The sequence below is a fragment of the Clinocottus analis genome, unplaced genomic scaffold (assembly GCF_023055335.1).
Source record: "Clinocottus analis isolate CAN_PGR_092001 unplaced genomic scaffold, fCliAna1.0.p SCAF_13, whole genome shotgun sequence".
NCBI classification, from domain to species: Eukaryota; Metazoa; Chordata; class Actinopteri; order Perciformes; family Cottidae; genus Clinocottus; species Clinocottus analis.
In genome coordinates, this window is record NW_027175854.1 from 13956677 (window position 1) to 13979127 (window position 22451).

A 22451-nucleotide genomic window follows, 5' to 3' on the forward strand; every position below is an offset into this window, starting at 1 on the left:
ATCGGGTGGGAGTGGGCGGGACTACCCGTCCAGCTAACGTAAGCGTTGTTTGTAGGAAGAAGAAGCCGATTCTGGAAGCCATTACGTTGCGCACATTAACTGAGTAAATCCTACTATTTTTGCGTACAATACGCACAATTACTTTAACAAAAGAGGAATTTCCGCAATAATGGCATCGATTGCGAAAAAGAGAAAAATGAATTTCTCGGAGAGAGAGGTGGAAATTATTGTAGAAGAAATAGAGAAACAAAAACACACTCTGGTTAACCACTTCAACGCCGGAGTCACGCACATGGCCAAGAACAGCGCGTGGGTGGACATCCTGCGGAAGGTTAACGCCGTCACCACCTGTCCGCGCGAGCTGCCCGAGGTCAAGAAGAAGTGGTCCGACATGAAGACCGAGGTCCGGCGCAAAGTGGCCCAGGCGCGGGCTGCGATCGAGGGCACGCCCGCCGACTGCGCTCCAGTCCCGGTCATCCTCACCGCGATGCAACAGCGGATCTGCAACCTGCTGGGGGAGGCCACCATCATCAGCCTGCCGGCGGGGGAGGAGGATGCTGAGCTCAGCCTCCCGGTCACCGGGAGCACGGTCGGCAGCGTCCCGCTAGCAGAGGGTGAGTAGAGCCGAGAGGGACCAGCGGGAGGGCGTATTGCTGAGCAGCAGGCTCTTCCTCACACTTCTGATTAGGAAGAGGAGTGTCAACAGTGAACCCCTGAACATGTGTGATGAGACATGCTGATCACTTGTAGTGGTCCTTTATTTACATGAGCAGGTCTGATGCCTTCAGGCAAGAGCAACCTGCAGAGATAGCACATGTTATGTGTTGTCTGCTTGTGCTTCAGCATCACTTCCTGTGTGTTTCAGCTCTGCCAGCCGGCTCAGGAGCAGTCTGTGAGGAAGCAAAGCCTCTGAATGGTGAGTGTATTATTATATGACATCATGAATCTGCACCTGTAATGAGCGTTGTAGCTGAGAGAGCACACGTCACCTCCAGAAGAATCTCTTCTTTTTTCTGTTAGACTAAAGAAAAGAAAAAACTCTTCTTGGAGCTTCAGTCTGGGGTCAGGAGGAGACCGGTCCTCTTGTGGCGGGTCCACAGGTACCGGTCCTCTCGTGGAAGTGGAGCGGCCTGCTCAACACTCATGCTCCTGCTGTCACAATCAGACTTTCAGAAGCAGCTGGCCAATTAACACACGTGTCCATACAGTTATGAATGTGATTAAAATATGTGTAGTCAGATGTGTAGTATTAGGATGAATGAGCTCCACAGACCGGAGGCTAAGAATGATGAACTCTGATGAATACTGAGTGTGACAGGAGGAGGTCTTTTCACTTTGGGGGTTTTTTATGTTTTTTTGTCCCGTTTGCAGCTGAAACAACGTACCACACCCTGGAGGACGGCGGCGTGGTGGAGTACTGCACCACCACCGTCAGCGACTCGGCTACCACGACGGCGGTGGCCGTGGAGGCTCCGGTGGAGATGCTGGCCTGCTCCTCGGCCTCCCCGCCTCCTCCTCAGGGTCAGGCCAAGCCTCAGGAGCTGAAGAGCCGCATCGCCCTCAACTCCGCCCGCCTGCTGCAGGAGCAGAGGGTCACCAACGTTCACATCCGGCAGATCGCCCAGCACCTGGAGGGCCAGAACGAGCTGCTGCACATGATGCGGCGCTCCCAAGAGGCTCAGGCCTTTGCCCAAGAAAGACAAGCTCAGGCCCTGGAGGGGACCCAGGCCGCCCTGCTGGCGCTAGTCCAGATGCTCCGGCCGGCGCTCAAAGACCTGCGCAAGTTCCTCCAGAGCGGGAACGAGGTGGCAAACGCCAGCAGCGCCGCCGCCGGAGCCATTGCTGAAGGGGTGGGGCCAGAGGAGCAGAGGCCCAAGACCCCGCCAGCTCCTCCACCGCAGGCTGAGGAGGCCCTGTAGACACTGTGTGTGTGTGTGTGTGTGTGTGTGTGTGTGTGTGTGTGTGTGCACACGTGCGTGCGTGCGTGCGTGTCTTATACATAGAGGAGTCCATGCACACAGACTTCAGAAGACAATGAAAAGTCTAACGCTGCCTCGCAGTGAGCGAGTGCAGAATTGACTTGAATGTTTTATGATTCAGAAAAACAGTGAAAAAGTTGGCTTGAAAATATTTTTTTACTTTTAACCATCTGTCATTAATTAGCAGAGAGTTTATGTTATTTAATATGTAAATAAGGTTTGTAATGCCAGCTGCTGACCATGAGTGAAACAGGCTGTGAACAAAATTCTTTGCTACTTATCCTTTTGGTCTTTCACTAAAAATGTTGACAAAAATCATACCTTTTCATTGAAGTAAAAGTTTTGAAAGCAAGTTTTTTTTGGACAATAAATACATATTTTTTCTCCTAAACATGGTAGAAGCTTGGGAGCATTTTGATTTCCTCTCAACGGCTCTCAAAATGGTTATGCTGAGCTAACAGTGCTAACAGTGCTGCGGGTACAAACTACTGCACCTGAGCTTCACCTTAGGGGGAACTGGTACTTATGAGGCTCTTATTAGCTGCAACTGATGCAGTTTGTACTTTATTATGATAACTGCATACAACACCTACAATATCAGATGAAAGTCATTTATTAATCATGCAAAGTCTATATGTAACAGGAACACACGATTTTAAATCCATTTAATAGGCTTATACTGTCCATAAGATTGCAGCAGCTTCATTATCGTTACAACGTGTGTTTCGTAGCTCGGCCGGCAGGGGGCAGCAGCGACTGTCGGTGCATCTTGTCAACCGGATTGTTCAGCAGGAAGAAGACCAGCAGAAAACATCAGCAGACAGAATGGTAAGATGGACGCGCGGCTCCGGCTTAAACTTGCGCTAGTGACGGCTCCCGGGAGCGAGAGCTCGTGGATAAATACATAAAGAAGCTCCGCAGCCCACGCGCAGTTAGCTAGCGGTAGCTTAGCTTCCCGGTCGGGACTGTGAGACATAACGTTCGCGCTTCACGTAAGCTTGTTGACGGTAACGTCAGTTCCGTAGACGCCATTGTTATCAACGTGAGCTTTAAGTCTCCGGCTTCAGCCAATGTAATACTGAGTGCGCATGCGCGGTAAACCAGCTGTACAGCTGATGAAGGCGACTTCTCCCACTCAGCAAGTTCCCCCAGATGTTCCTCTGGGTTCCTTCATGCAATAGTTTGAATTTACAATGTACCATTATTTATTCATAAACCAAACGTGGTCTCGGCCATTATTATTCGACCGCCAGTCTCTGACGTCATGAAGTCTGAGCAAACCACGAGAGCTGCAACAATTAGTCAACTAATTAATAAATCCATGGATTAAAAAAAAGGTCTGCAACATTTTTTTTTATAATTGATTCTTCGTTAAAGTATTCTTTTAATGCAAAGATGACAGAATTATTTCATCACCTTGAAGACATTTGCCACTCTGATAGACTGTGAACACTGGTCACTATCCTGAGTTATAAAACGATGGATCTTAAAAATAATTCGAAGATTAATTAATAATCAAAATAATTAATAGCTCCAGCCTTACAAATAACCCTGATGATGTCATTGGAGTTCTTGTGATACAAGATGTTTTACTGTCATACGCACAGATAACAGGCTGTACAATGAAAAGATTATTCTGCTCGTTCCTAACACAGGATTACAATAAACCTAAGGTAAAATATTAATAAAAAATAAGGCACAAAATATAAAAGATATAACAGTATTGCACAAAAATATGAAAATAGTATTGCCATGATAAATATGATAATAGTATTGCTCGTTGTGTCTTATACACTATGGTGTGTGTGTGTGTGTGTGTGTGTGTGTGTGTGTGTGTGTGTGTGTGTGTGTGTGTGTGTTAGGGGGAGTTGGAGCTATTCACCATCCTGATGACCTGCGGGTTGAAATTTACTAAACTGATACGGGCTTTTAGTTAAAACACAAGATGTCCCCATTGGTTGAATTCCTTTAAGTGATACAGACACACACACACAGTGCTGCTGGCATCGTCAGCACAAAGTCCACCTGGGTCATCTGGGATATGTCCAATGTTTCATTGGGATGGTCATGAGGTCGCTATAACACCTGCAAAGGGCTTTCTGCTGAGTGTGTATTTGGTGTTTCAGGCTACAGGAGTGGATCAAGCGGTCGGCATGAGCCTCGTCGTCTTCAGCCTCGTGCTGTTTACATACTACTCTGTCTGGGTCATCATCCTGGTGGGTAGTGTTCATGACCCTAACCCCAGACCTTTCTTTCAGGGCATTACCAAAACCTTTAGGTTGTTCTCACCCTCTGCTCCCTTGAATACATTATTCTGTCTAAATCATTCAAGCAACACTTGCAGCGATATATTATATTTAATATTATATATTCAATACATGTTTTGCTCTTTGGTTCTTTCCAGCCGTTCGTGGCCGATGATCACGCTGTGCACAAGTATTTCCTTCCTCGAGAGTTCTCGGTCATCCTGCCCGGCGCAGCGGCGGTGGTGCTGCTGCTCTGTATCGGTGAGTACGCAGCGCTCGCATGTCAGGAGGGCTGTGTGGAAGCTAACGCGCTCTCCTCTCCGCAGGGGCCTTCACTGTTGTCATCATGTGGAAGAACCGCCAGCCAAAGAAAGTGGACTGAGCCCGGAGGAGCGACTGCTGAGGACTCATTGTGTGAAGTCAGCCTTGATGCTGCTCCCCTGCTGGCTCCAGCCAGACCAAACCACTGTCTCCATGTTCAGCTCACAACATGAACACGTAGCCTGCTGCAGGCTAACGCTGGTCACTAACCCAGTCACATTAAACTACCCAGAATGCACCACTCTCTAAAGGAGGCGGCGTTACCCACTCTGATCCAAAAGAAAAGCAGCGTGGCTAACATTCTGTAAACATTGACCGTGTGTTTGTTTGTGGTCTGAAAGTGTGAATGAAGAGATTGTAAATATTATTAGATGCAAACTGGTAGGATGACTGTATTACTGCAATTAAGTGTTGATGCTGGGAAATGTGTTGATTTAATATGTAATAAATATACAAATAAATTCTACCGGATTGGTTCAAAGTCAGGTTGGAAATATAAAACCTTTTTCCATATATATATTGTACCATATCTAAAGTACACATATCTAGTAAAAGAACCGTCAATTTTTATATTGTGTTTTCAGATTGTTTTGAAATTTCTTTACTTTCCCAAAAATTGTCACTACAGAAACATCATTTCCTTCCATTCTCTCAAGAGTATTTAAAAAAATATTTATCGAAGGTTTTCACAATTGAATCAATAAAAATGATTTTTTTTTTACCAAGTTACTAAGTTCAATTTATACAATTTATTAAAGTCAAAATACAATATTTATTTGTAAAATACAATGAATAATACTGATCACATTGATTCCAGAGTTGATGATTGATGAAATTGAACATTAAACCAAAGAGTATAACATTTAAATTAATAACTCAATATACTTTATTTTTTACAAAACATCCAGTGTTTCGGTTATGACAGCAGTATTTGGTTTGCAAGGTTGTTTTATATTTCCTCAACCTCAGTGTTTAATCTTAACTCAACTCCCTGTTGGATAAATCTCTGATACATTTAAACTTTGCTTCTCCCTCTTGTTTCTTATTTCTTCCTCTTTCCTTCCTTAAATATTCGTGGTGTTTCACTGGGTCGTCCCTCACTCTTTGTCTTTTTTTTCTTCTCTCTGCTCCACTTTTTATAATTCCTTTCGGCATTTTGGTGTCTTATGGTTCTTTCTCCCCTGAACAAGTTCAGATAGAAATAGAAATCAGCATTATCTACATGTTTATGATTTAGTCCACACAACATATTTACTTCAAAATTATGGGATTGAACTGCTCACCATTCAACGTTGTCACTACTGAAACATATGGTAACGTAGTGACATGATCCTTTCTGTTTAGGTAGTGACATTTCTAGCTAACGTTGAGCATAACTAAAGAATGATAGCAGGTGGAAGCTAGCATTCACATATTGAAGAGGTTTGCACACATAAGAACATCAAACCCCAAAAAGTTTACTTAATTGAAGAAAATATGCGTTTCGGTAGTGACGATTCTTATGGGTACATGCTGATTTTCAGACTTTGGAATCCCATTTATATCAAACTTATGGAATGTAGCTCCTGAGCGTTCAGCCATGAGGCACAGGGATGTGGTATAACTCTTGTGTTTCAGTAGTGACATGAAAACTGGGGACATGATTTTTTGGGTATAGTTTTTTAATTAAAAAATTAAACCCATGATAAATCTCAATCTTACAACTTCTGTTTAAACTTAATCATAAAGATCTTTGAAATTACACCATTGAAAAAAATCTAAAAATTGTTTTCAAATGTCTTTTACAGAAATTTAAGTTTAGAGGTCAGGGTAGAGGACAGCTACTTCCCAATAGAAAGTAATCTATAAATCTATTTGTATATAGCTTATTAGTTTCTAATGTAATGCCTTGGGCTTGAATAGACCATAACATATTCTTACTAAATATCTATGTCTGAATACTTCATTGTTTTGTTAAATAATTTTTCTTGTTGTGGGACAGCACTTTGAACCAATTCGGTAGAATGGCCCACATAGAGACAAGAGGACAGGAGACAAGAGGAAAGGAGACAAGAGGACAGGGAAAAGGGAGACAAGAGGACAGGAGACTAGAGGAAAGGAGACAGGAGGACAGGGAAAAGGGAGACAATAGGACAGGAGACTAGAGGAAAGGAGACAAGACTCTGCAAACCTCGTTTAAAAAGCTTTACAGAAGAAGCAGGTTGAACATTATCGCTGTTTTGAAAATATATGCAATTTAACACTTAGTAAAACTCTTTATTGCCAAATATTAGAACTTGTTTTGTTTAGTTTTTCACACGTTGTACTTTTTCATTATTACTTGAAAATATATTCAGTGAAAAACAGTTTATTTGAAGCCACAATAAGTTTTTTTTGTGCCAAAAATTTGTTCTGTTTTGCAAGGACGGAACTTTATTTGCGTTGTTCTAACAAAGTGATTGTACATGTTGTTAGTTTTTGTCTGATGGAGCAACCTGGTTTTCAGAGCAAACCTCTCTGTACGTGCCTCAGGTGAGAGTAGTGGTGTATGCTGTCAGTCACTCTCACAGAAAGATGCTGGTCCATGTTTGACCGAGAACTGTGGGCTGTGGCGTGGGCTGTAGCGTGGGCTGTAGCGTGGGCTATGGCGTGGGCTGTAGTGTGGGCTGTGGCGTGGGCTGTAGCGTGGGCTATGGCGTGGGCTGTAGTGTGGGCTGTGGCGTGGGCTGTAGCGTGGGCTGTGGCGTGGCCTGTAGTGTGTGTGCTGTAGTGTGTGCTGTAGTGTGGGCTGTGGCGTGGGCTGTGGCGTGGGCTGTGGCGTGGCCTGTGGCGTGGCCTGTAGTGTGTGTGCTGTAGCGTGGGCTGTGGCGTGGCACATCGGAGCAGCTGCCTTCACCACAATAACTGATCATGAACCTCTTTTGGGCCTCAGCAGCATGTCTATTGACAAGGACCCCTCGGGAAAAAGAGCACGCTGGGTGTTGGAGCTGGACCCTTTCAATGGGTCACTCAACACAAGGATGAAAAACGGCATACTAATGCGGATGCTCTGTCACGGCGGTCGCAGGATCCTGGTGCTTGTACGGTGGAGGACACCTCACCGGTCCCCACCGGTGAAAGCAGTAGACCGAGACAGGCAGTCAGACCTTCAGTGAACACCGCCACCCACAGTGAACCTCCAGGCTTCTGCTCTCCTCACAGGGGCCAGCCAGTGAGATGGAGGACCTGCCCTTCATACATGCACTTTCACATGAGGAGAGCAGTGGAGCTAGCACCATCTGTGGATCTGATGTATGTGGTGAAGGTTGTATATGCCCAATTTGTATTTCTCTCTGTATTAATATTATCCTTCCAGGGACTTGGGCATACTACAGATAATACACACACAGACAACCAGAGGAATCATCGTCCAATTCATTGTGGTTTGAGTCTAGTTTCAATCTCTCTTTTGTGGTTTTCCATCCATCCATTACATCATCCATCCATTCCGTTTTGTTAAATGCGATTGTATTTCCTGAGATATCGATGTGTTTGACCATCAGGGCCACCGTAGCTTCCAGTTGATAATCTTTGAACCTTTCAGAAAGTTGCTGGTGTCGTCACTGTAGACGAGGGGCTCAGCCTCAGGCCCCAATCGTGCTGTTCTTGTTTCAGGTAATGTGACACCCTCTGCTCTAAGATGTGGTCAGACCCCAGCAGCCTCGACACTCAAGCGGACCATCAAACAGGTCACTGCTTTTGTTTCACGGTCAAATGCAAACGATGCTGTGAGCGTTGTTAGAAGCAGAGACAAGAGCTTAAAAGCTGCTTGAAGCTGGTTGCTATGGGATTATCTGATAGCATATCTGGCCAATTTACAAAAGAGGCTGGGGGCCACGTCCACCAAAGCACGCGCTGCCCCTCCTCCACTGTGATTGGACGACTGGGTAAAGCAGTGGCGAGGGCCGTGTTTGAACCTTTGGGTAGAATAGAGAGCCGCTTTGAGGGAAAGGCTGGACTGTAAGATACAAAAAATGAGTATAACCTAAATGTTGATTTTGCATGGTTTATTGTGATTTGATAACCATAAAGTAATATGTAATCATGACTCTGTTCACTGGAAGCACTGAGCAGGTGGAGGTGGTGGCTGGTCAATGTTTCCTCAGACGATCGGCTCAGGAAGGACCAGGTTGCATTAGGAGTGAAGTAATCGATTTCCTCTTTTTCTAAGTCAAGCAGTGTGTGTGTGTGTGTGTGTGTGTGTGTGTGTGTGTGTGTGTGTGTGTGTGTGTTAAACTGATATAGAGATAGATGTCATTGAGCCACAGCTGGAGGAAGAGAGGGATGGCACTTGAAGCGTGCAGCCTGAGGCTCAGCCGAGGCGCTGGAGAACTCTGAGTCTGCTCACGGTTCAGAGGACAGAAAGTGCTGACGCAGGCTCTCCTCTTCTGCTGAAACCACAAGGATTGAAAGGATTCTGCTTCCTGTCACTGTGAGTTTGGAGGATTTCACACACATTTCTATAGCAGGAGGAGTCAAGTGTCTGACTCCCACCACAAGGACTCGTCCATCCAGCCTCAGCTCAGGAGGACATTCATGTTACGATCAAGCTGTGATGTCATCACATTATTACATTGAGCTGTTAACGGCAGTGAGACAGACAACAGTGAGACAGAAAGAAAGACAGACAGAGAGACAGACAGACAGACAGACAGACAGACAGACAGAGAGACAGACAGACAGACAGACGGCAGTGAGACAGACAGACAGACAGTGAGACAGACAGACAGACAGTGAGACAGACAGACAGACAGACAGACAGACAGACAGACAGACAGAGAGACAGAGAGACAGACGGCAGTGAGACAGACAGACAGACAGAGAGACAGACAGACAGCTGTGAGACAGACAGACAGACAAACAGACAGACAGCAGTGAGAAAGACAGACAGACTTGGCTTATAGCCATGTGGGTGGGGCTTATACCCCTGTGGGAGGGGCTTATATCCCCACGGGAGGGGCTTATACATGTGGGTGGGGCTTATACCCATGTGGGAGGGGCTTATATCCCCATGGGAGGGGCTTATATACATGTGGGTGGGGCTTATCTCACATTAAAATGATAATCATTTTCAACTCAAGGTGACCAGAAGAGGTTCCTCACCCTGCAGGAGTTTGTTGAACAGCATTTTGTTTACAAATGATTGTCTTTTTTGGGGTTTCAGTCGGACTTGAGCTCCGGTTGTTGAACAATTATACCAAAAATGATTATGATTAAATGGAAGTTATCATATTAATAAGAGGAACAAAATGAATTATGTTGACCTGGCTTTATTTGTTCAAATCATTGAAGCAGCTGCAGTCTGTGGTTGCAGAAATGTTACAATATATCAAGCTTTTAATGCAGCTCTTAGTGTAGCAGACTGCTTTAACAACGCACATAGAGTGAACTGTGTGTGTGATGAGGAGCATGTGACCAGTGCAACAGAGGCTCTTGGAGCCCTTTGGCCTCTACATTCACTGGATTCAATAGTTCAAGGTTTGAACATGACACATGTACAGCCTTTATGGGAGACTCATGCACAAAAGGTCCATTTGCAGGTACACTAATTCAAGATTGTTTTTCTCTGATATAAATGTGTCTGAAAAAAGAGCTGTGGTGGGAGGGCCAGCTCATCACAGTACGCCTCCTTTGTGTTGGTTTCCATAGCTCCCCTGTTGGACTCACTGACAGTCAGCTGTTTGTCTCTGGCCTCTCTGCCTCCACTGACGCTTTGATTTATTTTGCTGGAGCTTTGCAATCCTCGTCTGCGTTCGCAGTGCAGTGGGACCGGGTGCTGCCATTCCTTTTGGATCCGTACGTTGGTTTATATCCCAGATGGAGACGTCAGCGGCCGCCGGTGGCCCGGGGACGTCCGGCCAGCGGCAGCGCTCCGGCACGGTGAAGCGCAGGCGGTGGGGAGGGCTGAGGCAGCAGTGGAAGCTCCTGGGCTTGTTTGAGATTGACCAGCAGCACGAGTTTTACGGCCTGACCTGCATGATGAAGGAGGGGTTGGCAGCAGCCATCAGAAACAACATCAACAACACGGCTGCAGTGAGTACGGCTCAGCAGAGACCCACACATCCTGCATATGCAATGTTTCTGATGGGAATGAAAGCAGAGTAGGAAGAGTCGTAAGATTACAGGCACTGTGGACCAGTCTGAGCATTACAACAAGAATACTCACAAACACATTGAAGACATGGAAAACACATACTACATTCCTTTCACGTGGATGTCCAATCAGTGTTGATGGTAAACAGACATAAATAGATGTCAGGCTGCTATATTGACATGTACCAGGAAACATGACACAAGCAGTATTTCACTACGTGGTGAACATAATGAACGTTAACGAAGGAAATGTACGAACATCTAAAGAGAAAAACACAAGGTACAACTTGTGACTTTAAGTTTCTCCGTAACACTGAACTACAAGAAGCTTAACGTGTTGTGTTAACTCATCGTAAACATACTTTATTCAAACTGTATTTTCATCAAGCAATGTGATTAAAATCACCACAACCTTTAGTCCTCTCTGGCTTGGTTGAAAATAAATCCCTCAATTGAAGATATGAAAACGAGTGTCTAACTTTCTCTCCTTCCTCAGGAGTCACCGTATCATTCTTCTGTTGTGTGTTACTGTTGCAATATTGTGTTGAGTGTTATGAGGTTATTTTCTATAACTCCTCTCCGAGTTATTTTTGATTTGACTCATTTAAGTGGCCGTGGGACAGACACAGTCTCTAGTTTAAGGAAATGCAGAGAAGGGTGTAAGACTACAACTCTTTTCCTGCTTCCTGGTCTGTCATGGATACGTCCTCCAGTAAGCTGGGTCCTATCAGCAGAAAGGAGGTCCGCTCCATCCAACGTGGGATGAATGCCATCTCTCCTGAGCAGACCTGGGTTTCCCCGGAAAGCCTACATTGTTTACTGGACACCTCGACAAGCAGAGAGGTCAAAGGTCCTCCTGATAGCTGCTATCTGATAGCAGCTACCAGGAGGACCTTTACAACACCATTCAGCTGACGAGTCTATCTATCTATTCAATAACTGTGGCTGCATTGGACAATGTTACACATCTGTGAGCGTAATCAATGAGATAAAGTACCGTTATTTGTCCGGTATTTAATTCACGGGACTGACAAAAAAACAGATTATTTTCTGTAAACTGTTTCTTTATAAAATTACCAGAGAACGTAAACAATATCAAATGAGATATGCAATGAGTAGTGGTTTCATCTCAGTAAGCTAACTCATCCACATTATTACCATGTGCAGTGGGTACGCAAAATATTCAGACCCCTTTACATCTTTCCCTTTTTGTTTCATTGCAGTCATTTGCTGAAGTCCAAAAAGTTCATTTTATTTGTCATTCATGTACACTCAGCCCCCATCCTCACAGAAAAAGACAGAAATGTAGACATCGTTGCAAATTTATTAAAAAATAAAAAATAAAATATCACGTCAGAAGTTTTCAGACCCTTCGCTGTGACTCATATTTAACTCACATGCTGTCCATTTCTTCTGATCCTCCTTGTGATGGGTCTACGCTTCATTGGAGTCCAGCTGTGATTAATTAAACTGATTGGACTTGATTAGGAAAGGCACACACCTGTCTATAAGACCTCACAGTGTCAGAGTGAATAAGAATCGTGAGGTCGAAGAAAGTGCCCAAAGAGCTCAGAGACAGCATTGTGTCAAGGCACAGATCTGGCAGAGGTTACAAAATAATTTCTGCAGCACTCAAGGTTCCTACGAGCACAGTGGCCTCAACAATCCTTCAATGGAAGAAGTTTGGGACGAGCAGAACGCTTCCTAGACCTGGCAGTCCAGCCAAACTGAGCAATTGTGGGAGAAGAGCCTTGGTGAGAGAGGTGAAGAAGAACCCAAAGATCACTGTGGCAGAGCTCCAGAGACGCAGTAGGGAGATGGGAGAAAGTTCCACAAAGTCAACTATCACTGCAGCCCTCCACCAGTCGGGGCTTCAAGGCGGAGTGGCCCGACGGACGGCTCTCCTCAGTGCAGGACAGATGGGTTTGCCAAAAAACACATGAAGGACTCCCAGACTATGAGAAATAAGATTCTCTGGTGTGATGAGACCAAGATTGAACTTTTTGGGATTAATTCTAAGCGGTATGTGTGGAGAAAACCAAGCGCTGCTCATCACCTGCCCAGTACAATCCCAACAGTGAAACATGGTGGTGGCATCCCGCTATGGAGTGTTTTTCAGCTGCAGGGACAAGACGACTGGTTGCAATTTGAAGGAACGTACAGAGATGTCCTGGAAGAAAACCTCTTCCAGGGTGCTCTGGACCTCAGACTAGGTCGAAGCACACTGCTTTTTACCATCCAACCTGATGGAACTGGAGAGGATCTGCAAGGAAGAATGGCAGAGGATCCCCAAACTCTATTGGAAGCATGTCAGACAAATGCGCTGCTGCAGAACAATCAATTGAAATGGAGGTTATCGTCAGTTGAAACAGTCGGGTATTTCCGTGGGCAGTTTTGTGACATTCAGGCATTCATATCTGTGAAAATGTACAAATACCACAGCTGAAAGAAACAAAGCGTGCCCTGCAGTGTGCACGCTGACAGGCAGCAGCGGGCACGGCTCTAATCCCAGTCAGACATACTGCTGACTCAGCTGGCTGGAGGACGCTCCTGTCATTCTGTTGTCTCTGCAGAGCCCTGAAAACACAACACACAGCTTCTAGCTAAGAAAGGATGTGTACTGTATCCAGACCCACGCTCTGGTGCCCTATTGCCCCAAAAAACAGGTGTTCTTCTGATGAGTGCCAGATTGGTTATGGAGATGCAGCAGTTCTGCTCAGCTCTACCTCTGCAGCAGCGGCTCCTCTGGCCCATCGCCCAAAAGGAAAATGTGCTGACTTTGCTACGTCGCCGCTGCACACCCCCTCTCCCTCCTCAGTCACGTAAAAAGGAAGACACACACACACACACACACACACCCCCTCTCAAATTGATTTCATGAGAAAGGACACAATATCACAGTATGCCAACAGAAAAAAAAGCTAGTTAGAAATATTTCCTTTTACACTCAATTAAAAACCCCAAAGTGCATCTTAAGGACACAAGATAATACAACACACATAATGCTTTTATAACTTTTGGCCTTTTTTACCAGACTCACTGCTTTCATGCTCAAACAAAAAAAGGTGTGAATTATCGCTGTGCAGTGTGTAAACTCCTGCCAGTGAAGCGGGCTGTGAGCGCAGTATTGAGGGCGAGTACGGCACTCTGCTGCATTAAAAAAAATCGACTCAAAATAAAAGCACAGGATTTATTTTTTGCCGATGCAAAGATGCGTGACTCACTGTAACCAGATCTACTCCACGAGGTGCCACTATTTAAAAACTAGTGGCAACTGCTCTAGCATCTCGTAGGTGCCCTGGCACCTGAGGTGGGACTGGAAGGGCCGCCTCTACACCAGCGGCACGCGCCTCTACACCAGCGGCACGCGCCTCTAAACCAGCAGCACGTGATGGCAGCTTGCACTGCGCGGCGCATACCTCTAAACCAGCGGCACATGGCCTTAAACCAGCAGCACGGGCTGGCAGCCATGTGCTACCAGAAGTGCCTCTACGAGGTGCCGGTGCCATGATTTGAGCTTGCACCTGCTGAATGTTTTGGTAAAGAATATTGACATGTTTTATATGTACCTTTTTAAATGTGGGTCCTGCTCATCGTGATCCTGTTCCTTAACAGTACAAACATGGACGTGGCAGACTCCGATCCTCACCTCATCAGTTTCTCAGGGATATGATGGAGTCCCTCCAAGCCCATTTTTCGAACAAGGTCTCAGTGTCCTGTCGGCGGTTCCTGCCAGTTCTACGCCGTCGTGGTCGACCCTAGACTCCGGTCCCCATGAGCCCTATCCTGTCTCCGGAATCACGGAGCCCCGCCGCCTCAGTACCACTCCCCCGTCAGAGTCGTCCTGGCTTCAGTTGCGGGAAAAGCTCTGGTACTCTGGCCCCCCGGGCTCCTGCGCGCCCCCCGGAGCGTGTTTCCCCTCCAGCCCGCCCTTCAGAGGGCTTATACCTAACCTGTGGTCCTGTTCCATAACACAAACCAGACAGGGTCATTGTTGACCCCAGAGGACACAAGATGTATGGCTAATAGGACATTACAGGGTTAAAGTCTGCAGTCTGTCATGGAGCTCATGTGTGTCCTCTTCTTCTTTTATCTTCATAATACATTTCCTTTTGAGTTTCAGGGTTGAGTTTCCTTGCTTTCTTTCCATGCATTCTGATCCAATGCCCACATGATAGTCCACCTTTCCTTCTGAAGCTCCAGATGAACGTGGTCGTTGGAAATGGAACCTGACTATTGTTATGGATTCAACGGCAATAAATGGGTCCCTTTGTCTGTGAACACACACAATGCACACATCATACAACAAACACACACGAGTTACACAAGAGGAACAAAAGAGACATGAGCTTAGCGTCCGGAAGTGAGGAGAAAAATGAGTTTGAGGTATTCGTCTAATGCCAAAGTCCTATTTTAATGAAAATAAAAACCTAAGAGTGCCCTGTAGTGTACCGTGCATAGTTGGGGTACGGCAACACAAACCAGATGCAGCCCTGCGGTACACCATCATGGCCTAACCAGCGGAAATAATAATGGCAGTTGTTTAAGTTTGTTTATGATTCTGAGCATAGCTTTTTTTTTATCAGTATACATGATATATTCTGATACATATTATTGTTAATAAATCATGCCTTCTCAATGACGTCCTTCCTCTTCCTCCCACTTTAGAATGAACTGTCAGATGATGATTACAGATTAGAGGTCACTCAGATTCATAAGGTAGGTGGATGTGTCTTAGTGACTAACACATGAATTATTGTGAGGAATGCTTCCAGCTGCATATTTAGTTGCATGTGTCTATGTGTGTCTGTAGGAATTTACAATGGAGACGTTTGCAGGCCCAGTGTTTGCCAGCCTGCGGGACTCTTTAGGGATGACGGAGCAAGAGTACCAGCAGTCGCTCTGCTCTGAAAGCTGCTACCTCCAGTTCATCAGCAACTCCAAGAGCAAGGCCGACTTCTTCCTGACGTGAGTCGTCCCACACGAGCTGTCGAACACCGAGCACAGGAATAACTCAATGTACTCATGTTCAATGACAGAGAGTGGTGTGCAATAAATGCTTCTATTATCTCAGCTCAGGAAAGCAAGTCATTGCATCTCATAGCTGAATAACCAATGTAACGACAATGTATTTACTATAAATAATACTAATATTACTTATACTAAGTATAATGTGATGTGTGTGTGTGTGTGTGTATATATATATATATATATATATATATATATATATGTATATATGTATATGTATATATATGTATATGTATATATATATATATATATATATGTATATATGTATGTATGTATGTATGTATATGTATGTATGTATATATATATATGTATATATATGTATGTATATATGTATATGTATTAATTATACTATGTATAATGTGGTGTCTGTGTGTGTGTATATATATATATATATATATATATATATATATATATATATATATATATATATATATATATATATATATATATATATAATTTGTTCTGTGCTTTTGGACTTCTAGAAATGATAAGCGCTTCTTCTTGAAGACACAGAACAAAAGGGAAATTAAATTCCTTCTGGCCAACCTGAAGATTTACATGGAACATCTGAGGAAGTTCCCCCATTCATTGCTGGTCAAGTTCCTAGGTACACACACACACACACACACACACACACACACACACACATCATTTTGGTGGCTAAAGCATAACTCCTCCTTGGTAAGTTTTGTTTTTGGAGGGGGGGGGGAGTGGGTCACCATTGTAACTTGTTCTGAGCAATTTAATGTATCTCTTGTTCTGCCAGTTTAGTGCCGGCGTTAGTTTTGTGAAATGCCTAAAAAGGGGCCTAATATTTAAATTCTAAAATAATATCGGCTGATATCCCTGAACCACGCCCTCCCTGAGTTCCTTGAACTCGTGATTAATCGCTTTTTTTTTCATTTTTATGCAATGAAAAAGTGGATTGGCTTGCTTCATGCAAATGTTTTATTATGTTGAAAAACAACTGCCAAACAGGGCGGTTCAAAATGAAAATATAAAGTGCACATTTCAGGTAGAGAGAGAGAGAGAGAGGTGAACATAGCAGTCAGGCTCCGTCCTGTCGTTGGATGTGATGTGTAATATATCAGCTAGATCCTCGTCCTTCACAACGCTAACAGGCTACACGCAGTAGCATCATGTAGCTGTGGCTGCAATAAGTTTGTTCTTCGTTATGGTGTCCAAGTGTTTCTGTCTGAAGTCATCTGTTAGTGTCTGGCTTTGACGAGGGGGGCAGAGTTAGCATCAGCTGTGTGCTCGGCCATCGAGTGGTATTTCAGACTGGATAGCTCCGATGTCAGCTCAGTTCATAATGACAAACGGCTCCTACCACTTCGGTCTTGTCAAGGGAACCACGTCTTATCATTCATTTTGCCGCATCGCGCTCACCATTCATTCATTTAAACCTGTAACGTTAGCCTATAGGATCCAAGCGCAAACGGCGTGCCTATTGTTTTGCTTCCGGATGTAGCTCATCCAGTTGAGCTACATCCGGTTGAGCTACATCCGGTATAACTGCGTCCGGTGGAGCTACATCCGGATGAGCAACGTCCACTGGAGCTAAATCCCGTTGAAAAATTAAAATGCGTTAACGCCGTTAATAAAATTGACGGTGTTAAAATTGCGTTAATGCCGATAATAACGCGCTAATAACGCGCTAAAATGACAGCACTAATTGATGAAAATACATAACATATGTGTATATGGATACTGTTTACTTTAGTATTGGATCTATATACTTCTCTGCCACTGTTTCACTAAAGCTTCAGCAGTTACAGTGAATGCTAATTTATGTTGACAACAACAACTCACCTTGAACTGTGAAACAGTTCAGCAGTTGTGGAAATATGAACTCAACAATAATGGTGATGTTGACCCAGAATCTGGGGTTTTGGTAATGAGCCGCTGCTCTTGAAATTCACTGAGCTGGTTAAGATAAGATAATCTTTTATTAGTCCCTCAGTGGGGAAATTACAGGATTACAGCAGCATTGCTCACAGTAATAGGTAATAAGATAAAAGAAAAAAGTAATATAAATAAACAGTAGAACGGTAATAAACAGATTAAAGATTTAAGAAAAAAAAATTAAATGTACAGATGGAATAAAATATACAAATGGAATAAATTAAATGGTTAAAGGCACATTTAGTATGTTCGCTCTCATTCTCTGTTTCATCATCGTTTCACACAACCCTCGCAGCACCGACGCAGAAAGATGAATATAATTGATACTAATGTGACTCTGTGTCGGCTCGATAAGGATGACCATGGTTTAATGTAAGAACATTTCAGATAATACGTTGTCATTTCTCTGTGTTTTCAGGTGTTCACAGGATCAAAGTCCCACACAGACAGAAGGTATTGCTGTTCTGGTTAAAGCATTGGAATGAAAGGATGTCACAAAGCGTGATAAAGCATATTTCATTTTTTCCCGTTGCTTTGTAGAAATACTTCCTCGTGATGCAAAGTGTGTTTTATCCTGATGATCGCATCAACGCGAGGTGAGTTTGAGCTGCTCGTCCCCAGAACACACAGCGCAGTGTGACGTTCAGCAGCTCAGACACAGACCTGCAGCCTCCTCGCTGGCTTGATGCTTTCTTTGTGTTGTAGGTTCGACATTAAGGGCTGTGAGGTGAGCCGCTGGACCGAGCCGGCACCAGAGGGAAGCCAGATCATCGTGGTGCTCAAAGACCTCAACTTTGAAGGCCAGTACATCGTCCTGGGTAAGGAGAGACAATACGCTGTGGAGTACATCCCCTTCACGCCAATCAGTTTGTTTCCTACCACGAAATGCATCTTAACCTTTTGGAAACCGTGCGCAAAAATCCTCCCGCTCCCATTATAAATCCCAGCATGCCCCATTCAGACAATCTTTTGGCATAAAATACGTAATATTTCCACTTTTGAACCGAACAGCACAGTTTTTTGACTGAAACTCCTTCCTAACAGGCCAAGACTGTTTTATTGTGATTGTTGTTGCAGATTCTGATCCTTTTGGTCCTAATTTTTCCAAAAAGGTGTCTTACTGACCGCTGCAGGAGGCATTTTTGGGGAATCTGGCTCATATCATGCTGGATGTTCATAGTTACCATCAAAATATCTTTTAAAAGTGATTTTTTTTTTTGCAGTAATACATTTTGTATTCAACGGGTTGAATGAAACGTGTGAAAACATTGAATTAAAATAATAAAACAAAACAATGATGCCAATGATATGTGTAAAAGCTGTAGCTAATGGAGATGAGGTTTGGATCCCTGGTCGACCCGTTGGCATGTGGAAGTGCCCTTGAGCAAGAGGCTGAACTCTCAGTTGGTGTCTGGGCGCCTCACAGGGCTGCTCCTTGATTAAGGAGGGGGAAGAATAATAAATCTTTCTTTCTAATATCCATGTATTAAACATATTAAACATACTGCACATGTTTGCTGTGTGTGTGTGTGTGTGTATGTATGTGTGTGTGTTTGCGTGTGTGTGTGTGCAGACCAGCAGCGTCCATGGCTCCTGCGGCAGGTGGAGATGGACACACACTTCCTGCGGCGGCTCAACGTGTTGGACTACAGCCTCCTGCTGGCCCATCAGCCCTTGCAGCACGACGAGCGCCACCAGAGTCTCTCCTTCGCTACGCTCATCATGAGAACCAAACGGTCAGCGCCGCCCAGTCGTTTTGTACCGCATGTTAGGTTCCCAACATCCTGACAAATAGTTTTACAGCCATTTCTTTTCCATGACTTTGTTTAGGAACGCATGCCTTCTGAAGAACTGCAGAATAAGTCTGAATAAGTTCCTCCTGTTAGTGTCGTGGTTCTCAAACTGTGGGGCGCAGAGGTATCACAGGTGGGGCACGGGGGAAATGACGAAAACTCAACATGTTCCAAAGAATAAGCACACGGACATAAAACAAAGTCATTAATAAATACTTGGTTTATGGTTTCATCTGGACACCTCCTGCTAGAAGGATTATTATTATTATTATTAGTTACATTGCAATTAGTATTGCCAATACAATTACTGCTTTTATTATCATTATTGTTCTAATATGTTGCTGCTGATTTTGGTTGTCATAACTTTTTCATCATCCTCATATTCATTCTTTGAATGTGGTGCGCTGTTACGTTGTTCATTCTGGTCACATGACATGTGTTGTGCTTCTGTCCGTCCTGATGAGAGATCCTCCTCTGTTCTCTAGTTGTTTTCCTCTTCCTCCCTCTCAACCCTCTGAGCTCTTTGACTCAATTTTACATCATTTCTTAAATTCACCTTTTAAAGTCACTTGATATATGAGATGCATACTCACACGTTACATCAGAAATTGCAGAACAATCTCAGCTCTCTATATAATGAAGGACCATTGTCATAAGGCACAAGTGTAAAGTGATAATACGGCTATAAAGCTGAACAATTGAAGATTGTTTTGTGAAACTCTTCATATCTCTGGTGAAAACATAACTTTACTCATGTAGACTAAACGTTGTGGTGAGGGAAATTGATTTACCGAATGTCTTAGGTTCACAAAAGCAGTGAGATGTATGATTAAAACTAAAGTGTTGTACTAAATGTACTGCTGCTTCTAAGACCCAGCCCCGGATAAGAGAGAGATAATAGATGGATTGTCATACAGCCAAAATAATTCAGTCAGTTTAGGTTATTTTGGGAATGAAGCAAAAACACATTTATTCACTTTGTGCCTTCGCTTTGGAAATCATACTACATCTTAATTGTTCGAGGTGGATTTGCCAAATACATCCTAGTTAGTAAAATACATCCTAGTTAGTCAAATACATCCTCGTTAGTTGTTATTGCTCCTGACATTCTGCCATACACACGTTTAGATCCCTGTACAACTCGTATATATTGTGAAAGAGGCTACATCACTTACACCTTCTACCTCCTCTGTGACTTTCCCATCTTAGATCTGTGAATCCAGGCTCCAGCCCTAACCAGGCAGGCATCGCTCCGGTCCCCGGGACCGTCCTAGAAGAGGACTCCACCTTGAAGTTGTCTGAAACAGATTGCAAGTATTTGGAGCAATTACAAGCAGGAGTTGTATCAGGTGGCGGCACTCTTCCAACGAGCCCCGAGCATTCAGGGCCGGGCGGCGACGCGGCTGAGCTTCCAGACTTCAGGGCCCAAAACCGACGTTTACTGCCCGACCTGAAGAACCCTCTGCACGTCATCGATGGACCTGAGCAGCGCTACTTCATCGGCATCATTGACATTTTTACAGTTTACAGTTTTAAGAAGAGGCTGGAGCATTTGTGGAAGAGACTGAGACATCCGGGCCGCTCCTTCTCCACCGTCAGCCCACCAGCGTATTGCCTCAGACTGAGCCGCTGGGTCCAGGATCACACCAAGTAGACCTATGAGGAGGGGGGGATCACACCATGGAGACCTGGAGGATGGGGGATCACACCATGGAGACCTGGAGGATGGGGGATCACACCATGGAGACCTGGAGGAGGGGGGGATCACACCATGTAGACCTGTGAGGAGGGGAGGTCACACCAAGTAGACCTGGAGGAGAGGGGGATCACACCATGGAGACCTGGAGGAGGGGGGGATCACACCATGGAGACCTGGAGGAGGGGGGAATCACACCATGTAGACCTGGAGGAGGGGGGATCACACCATGGAGACCTGGAGGAGAGGGGATCACACCATGGAGACCTGGAGGAGGGGGGGATCACACCATGGAGACCTGGAGGAGAGGGGATCACACCATGTAGACCTGGAGGAGGGGGGATCACACCATGGAGACCTGGAGGAGGGGGATCACACCATGGAGACCTGGAGGAGAGGGGATCACACCATGTAGACCTGTGAGGAGGGGAGGTCACACCAAGTAGACCTGGAGGAGGGGGGACTTCCTGAGCATGTCAATCAACTGAAACTACAGAATGCTTTGTCTTTTACATTTTGAGGATGGGTCTGAAAACGCGGGACGTTCCCCCAGTCGACCGGCTGCCCATGACGCAACATTACAAGTTAGCACCGACTCATTTAAGTTCAGTTGAATGTTGAACGTGACGCATGTAGCTTAAGTTGCACAATGAACAAGACTTATTTTAGCCAAATGATGTTTTACCAAAACAAGTAGTTTTGTTGTGTTTTTTCACAGCGTTGAGTGTTTAAAACTGCGTAACCAGGGAGAATGTGTTGAGTTGTACAGGACATCGTTTCTAAGAGACTACGGTTTATTTGAATCTCATGTCGTTATTTTGAGAACAGAACAATATTTTCTCCAGGCGCCTACATTTTATGAGGAATTATGATCACATGTTGAGACCTTGAAATAAAAAACTATTCTGTCCTCACAAAATGTTTTGGTATTTTATTTCATGGTGGAACTAGACCTTAATAGAAGAAAATAAAAATAGCTAAAATATACTAAGATAAAACAAGATAATCCTTTATTAGTCCCTCAGTGGGGAAGTTACAGGATTACAGCAGCAATGCAAGTAAATAAAAGCAATAACGTAATATAGATAAACAGTAAAACAGTAATAAAACAAAACAGAAATAAATCAGTAACAAGAATATTAAATATACAGACGGAATAAAAATAGTGTATAAAAGTACTTAACCCTTTTAGTACTAAAATGATGAAAGTCTGCCTGACCCTTTTTATCTAATGTGTCAAATGTCAAAAAGTGTCCTGTTGGTGAATTTATTTTGCTCTTTTTTTCAGGAGAAATGACCTTTTTTAAAATCTGGTAAGTATTAGTTGTTATTATGTTATAAAGGCTTAAAACAGTGTGTGAAAACTAAAAAG

The 22451-nt window shown here is 44.3% G+C and overlaps 3 protein-coding genes across 3 annotated transcripts; all 3 read left to right on the forward strand.

Moving 5' to 3' along the window:
- Positions 1 to 50: 50 nt before the first annotated feature.
- Positions 51 to 2320, forward strand: naif1 (nuclear apoptosis inducing factor 1). The gene is made up of 3 exons (XM_068573412.1): positions 51 to 614; positions 866 to 916; positions 1372 to 2320. Exons 1-3 carry the CDS (start codon positions 170 to 172, stop codon positions 1917 to 1919), a joined length of 1044 nt encoding a protein of 347 aa, XP_068429513.1. The 5' UTR covers positions 51 to 169; the 3' UTR covers positions 1920 to 2320.
- Positions 2321 to 2733: 413 nt separating this feature from the next.
- dpm2 (dolichyl-phosphate mannosyltransferase subunit 2, regulatory) lies at positions 2734 to 5031 on the forward strand. Its single transcript, XM_068574503.1, has 4 exons — positions 2734 to 2807; positions 4106 to 4195; positions 4384 to 4486; positions 4552 to 5031. Exons 1-4 carry the CDS (start codon positions 2805 to 2807, stop codon positions 4605 to 4607), a joined length of 252 nt encoding a protein of 83 aa, XP_068430604.1. The 5' UTR covers positions 2734 to 2804; the 3' UTR covers positions 4608 to 5031.
- Positions 5032 to 8927: 3896 nt separating this feature from the next.
- Positions 8928 to 21057, forward strand: pip5kl1 (phosphatidylinositol-4-phosphate 5-kinase-like 1). The gene is made up of 10 exons (XM_068574511.1): positions 8928 to 8996; positions 10324 to 10597; positions 15326 to 15376; positions 15471 to 15625; positions 16168 to 16292; positions 18009 to 18043; positions 18131 to 18186; positions 18296 to 18408; positions 19164 to 19326; positions 20593 to 21057. Exons 2-10 carry the CDS (start codon positions 10382 to 10384, stop codon positions 21035 to 21037), a joined length of 1359 nt encoding a protein of 452 aa, XP_068430612.1. The 5' UTR covers positions 8928 to 8996; positions 10324 to 10381; the 3' UTR covers positions 21038 to 21057.
- The last annotated feature ends 1394 nt before the right edge of the window (positions 21058 to 22451 follow it).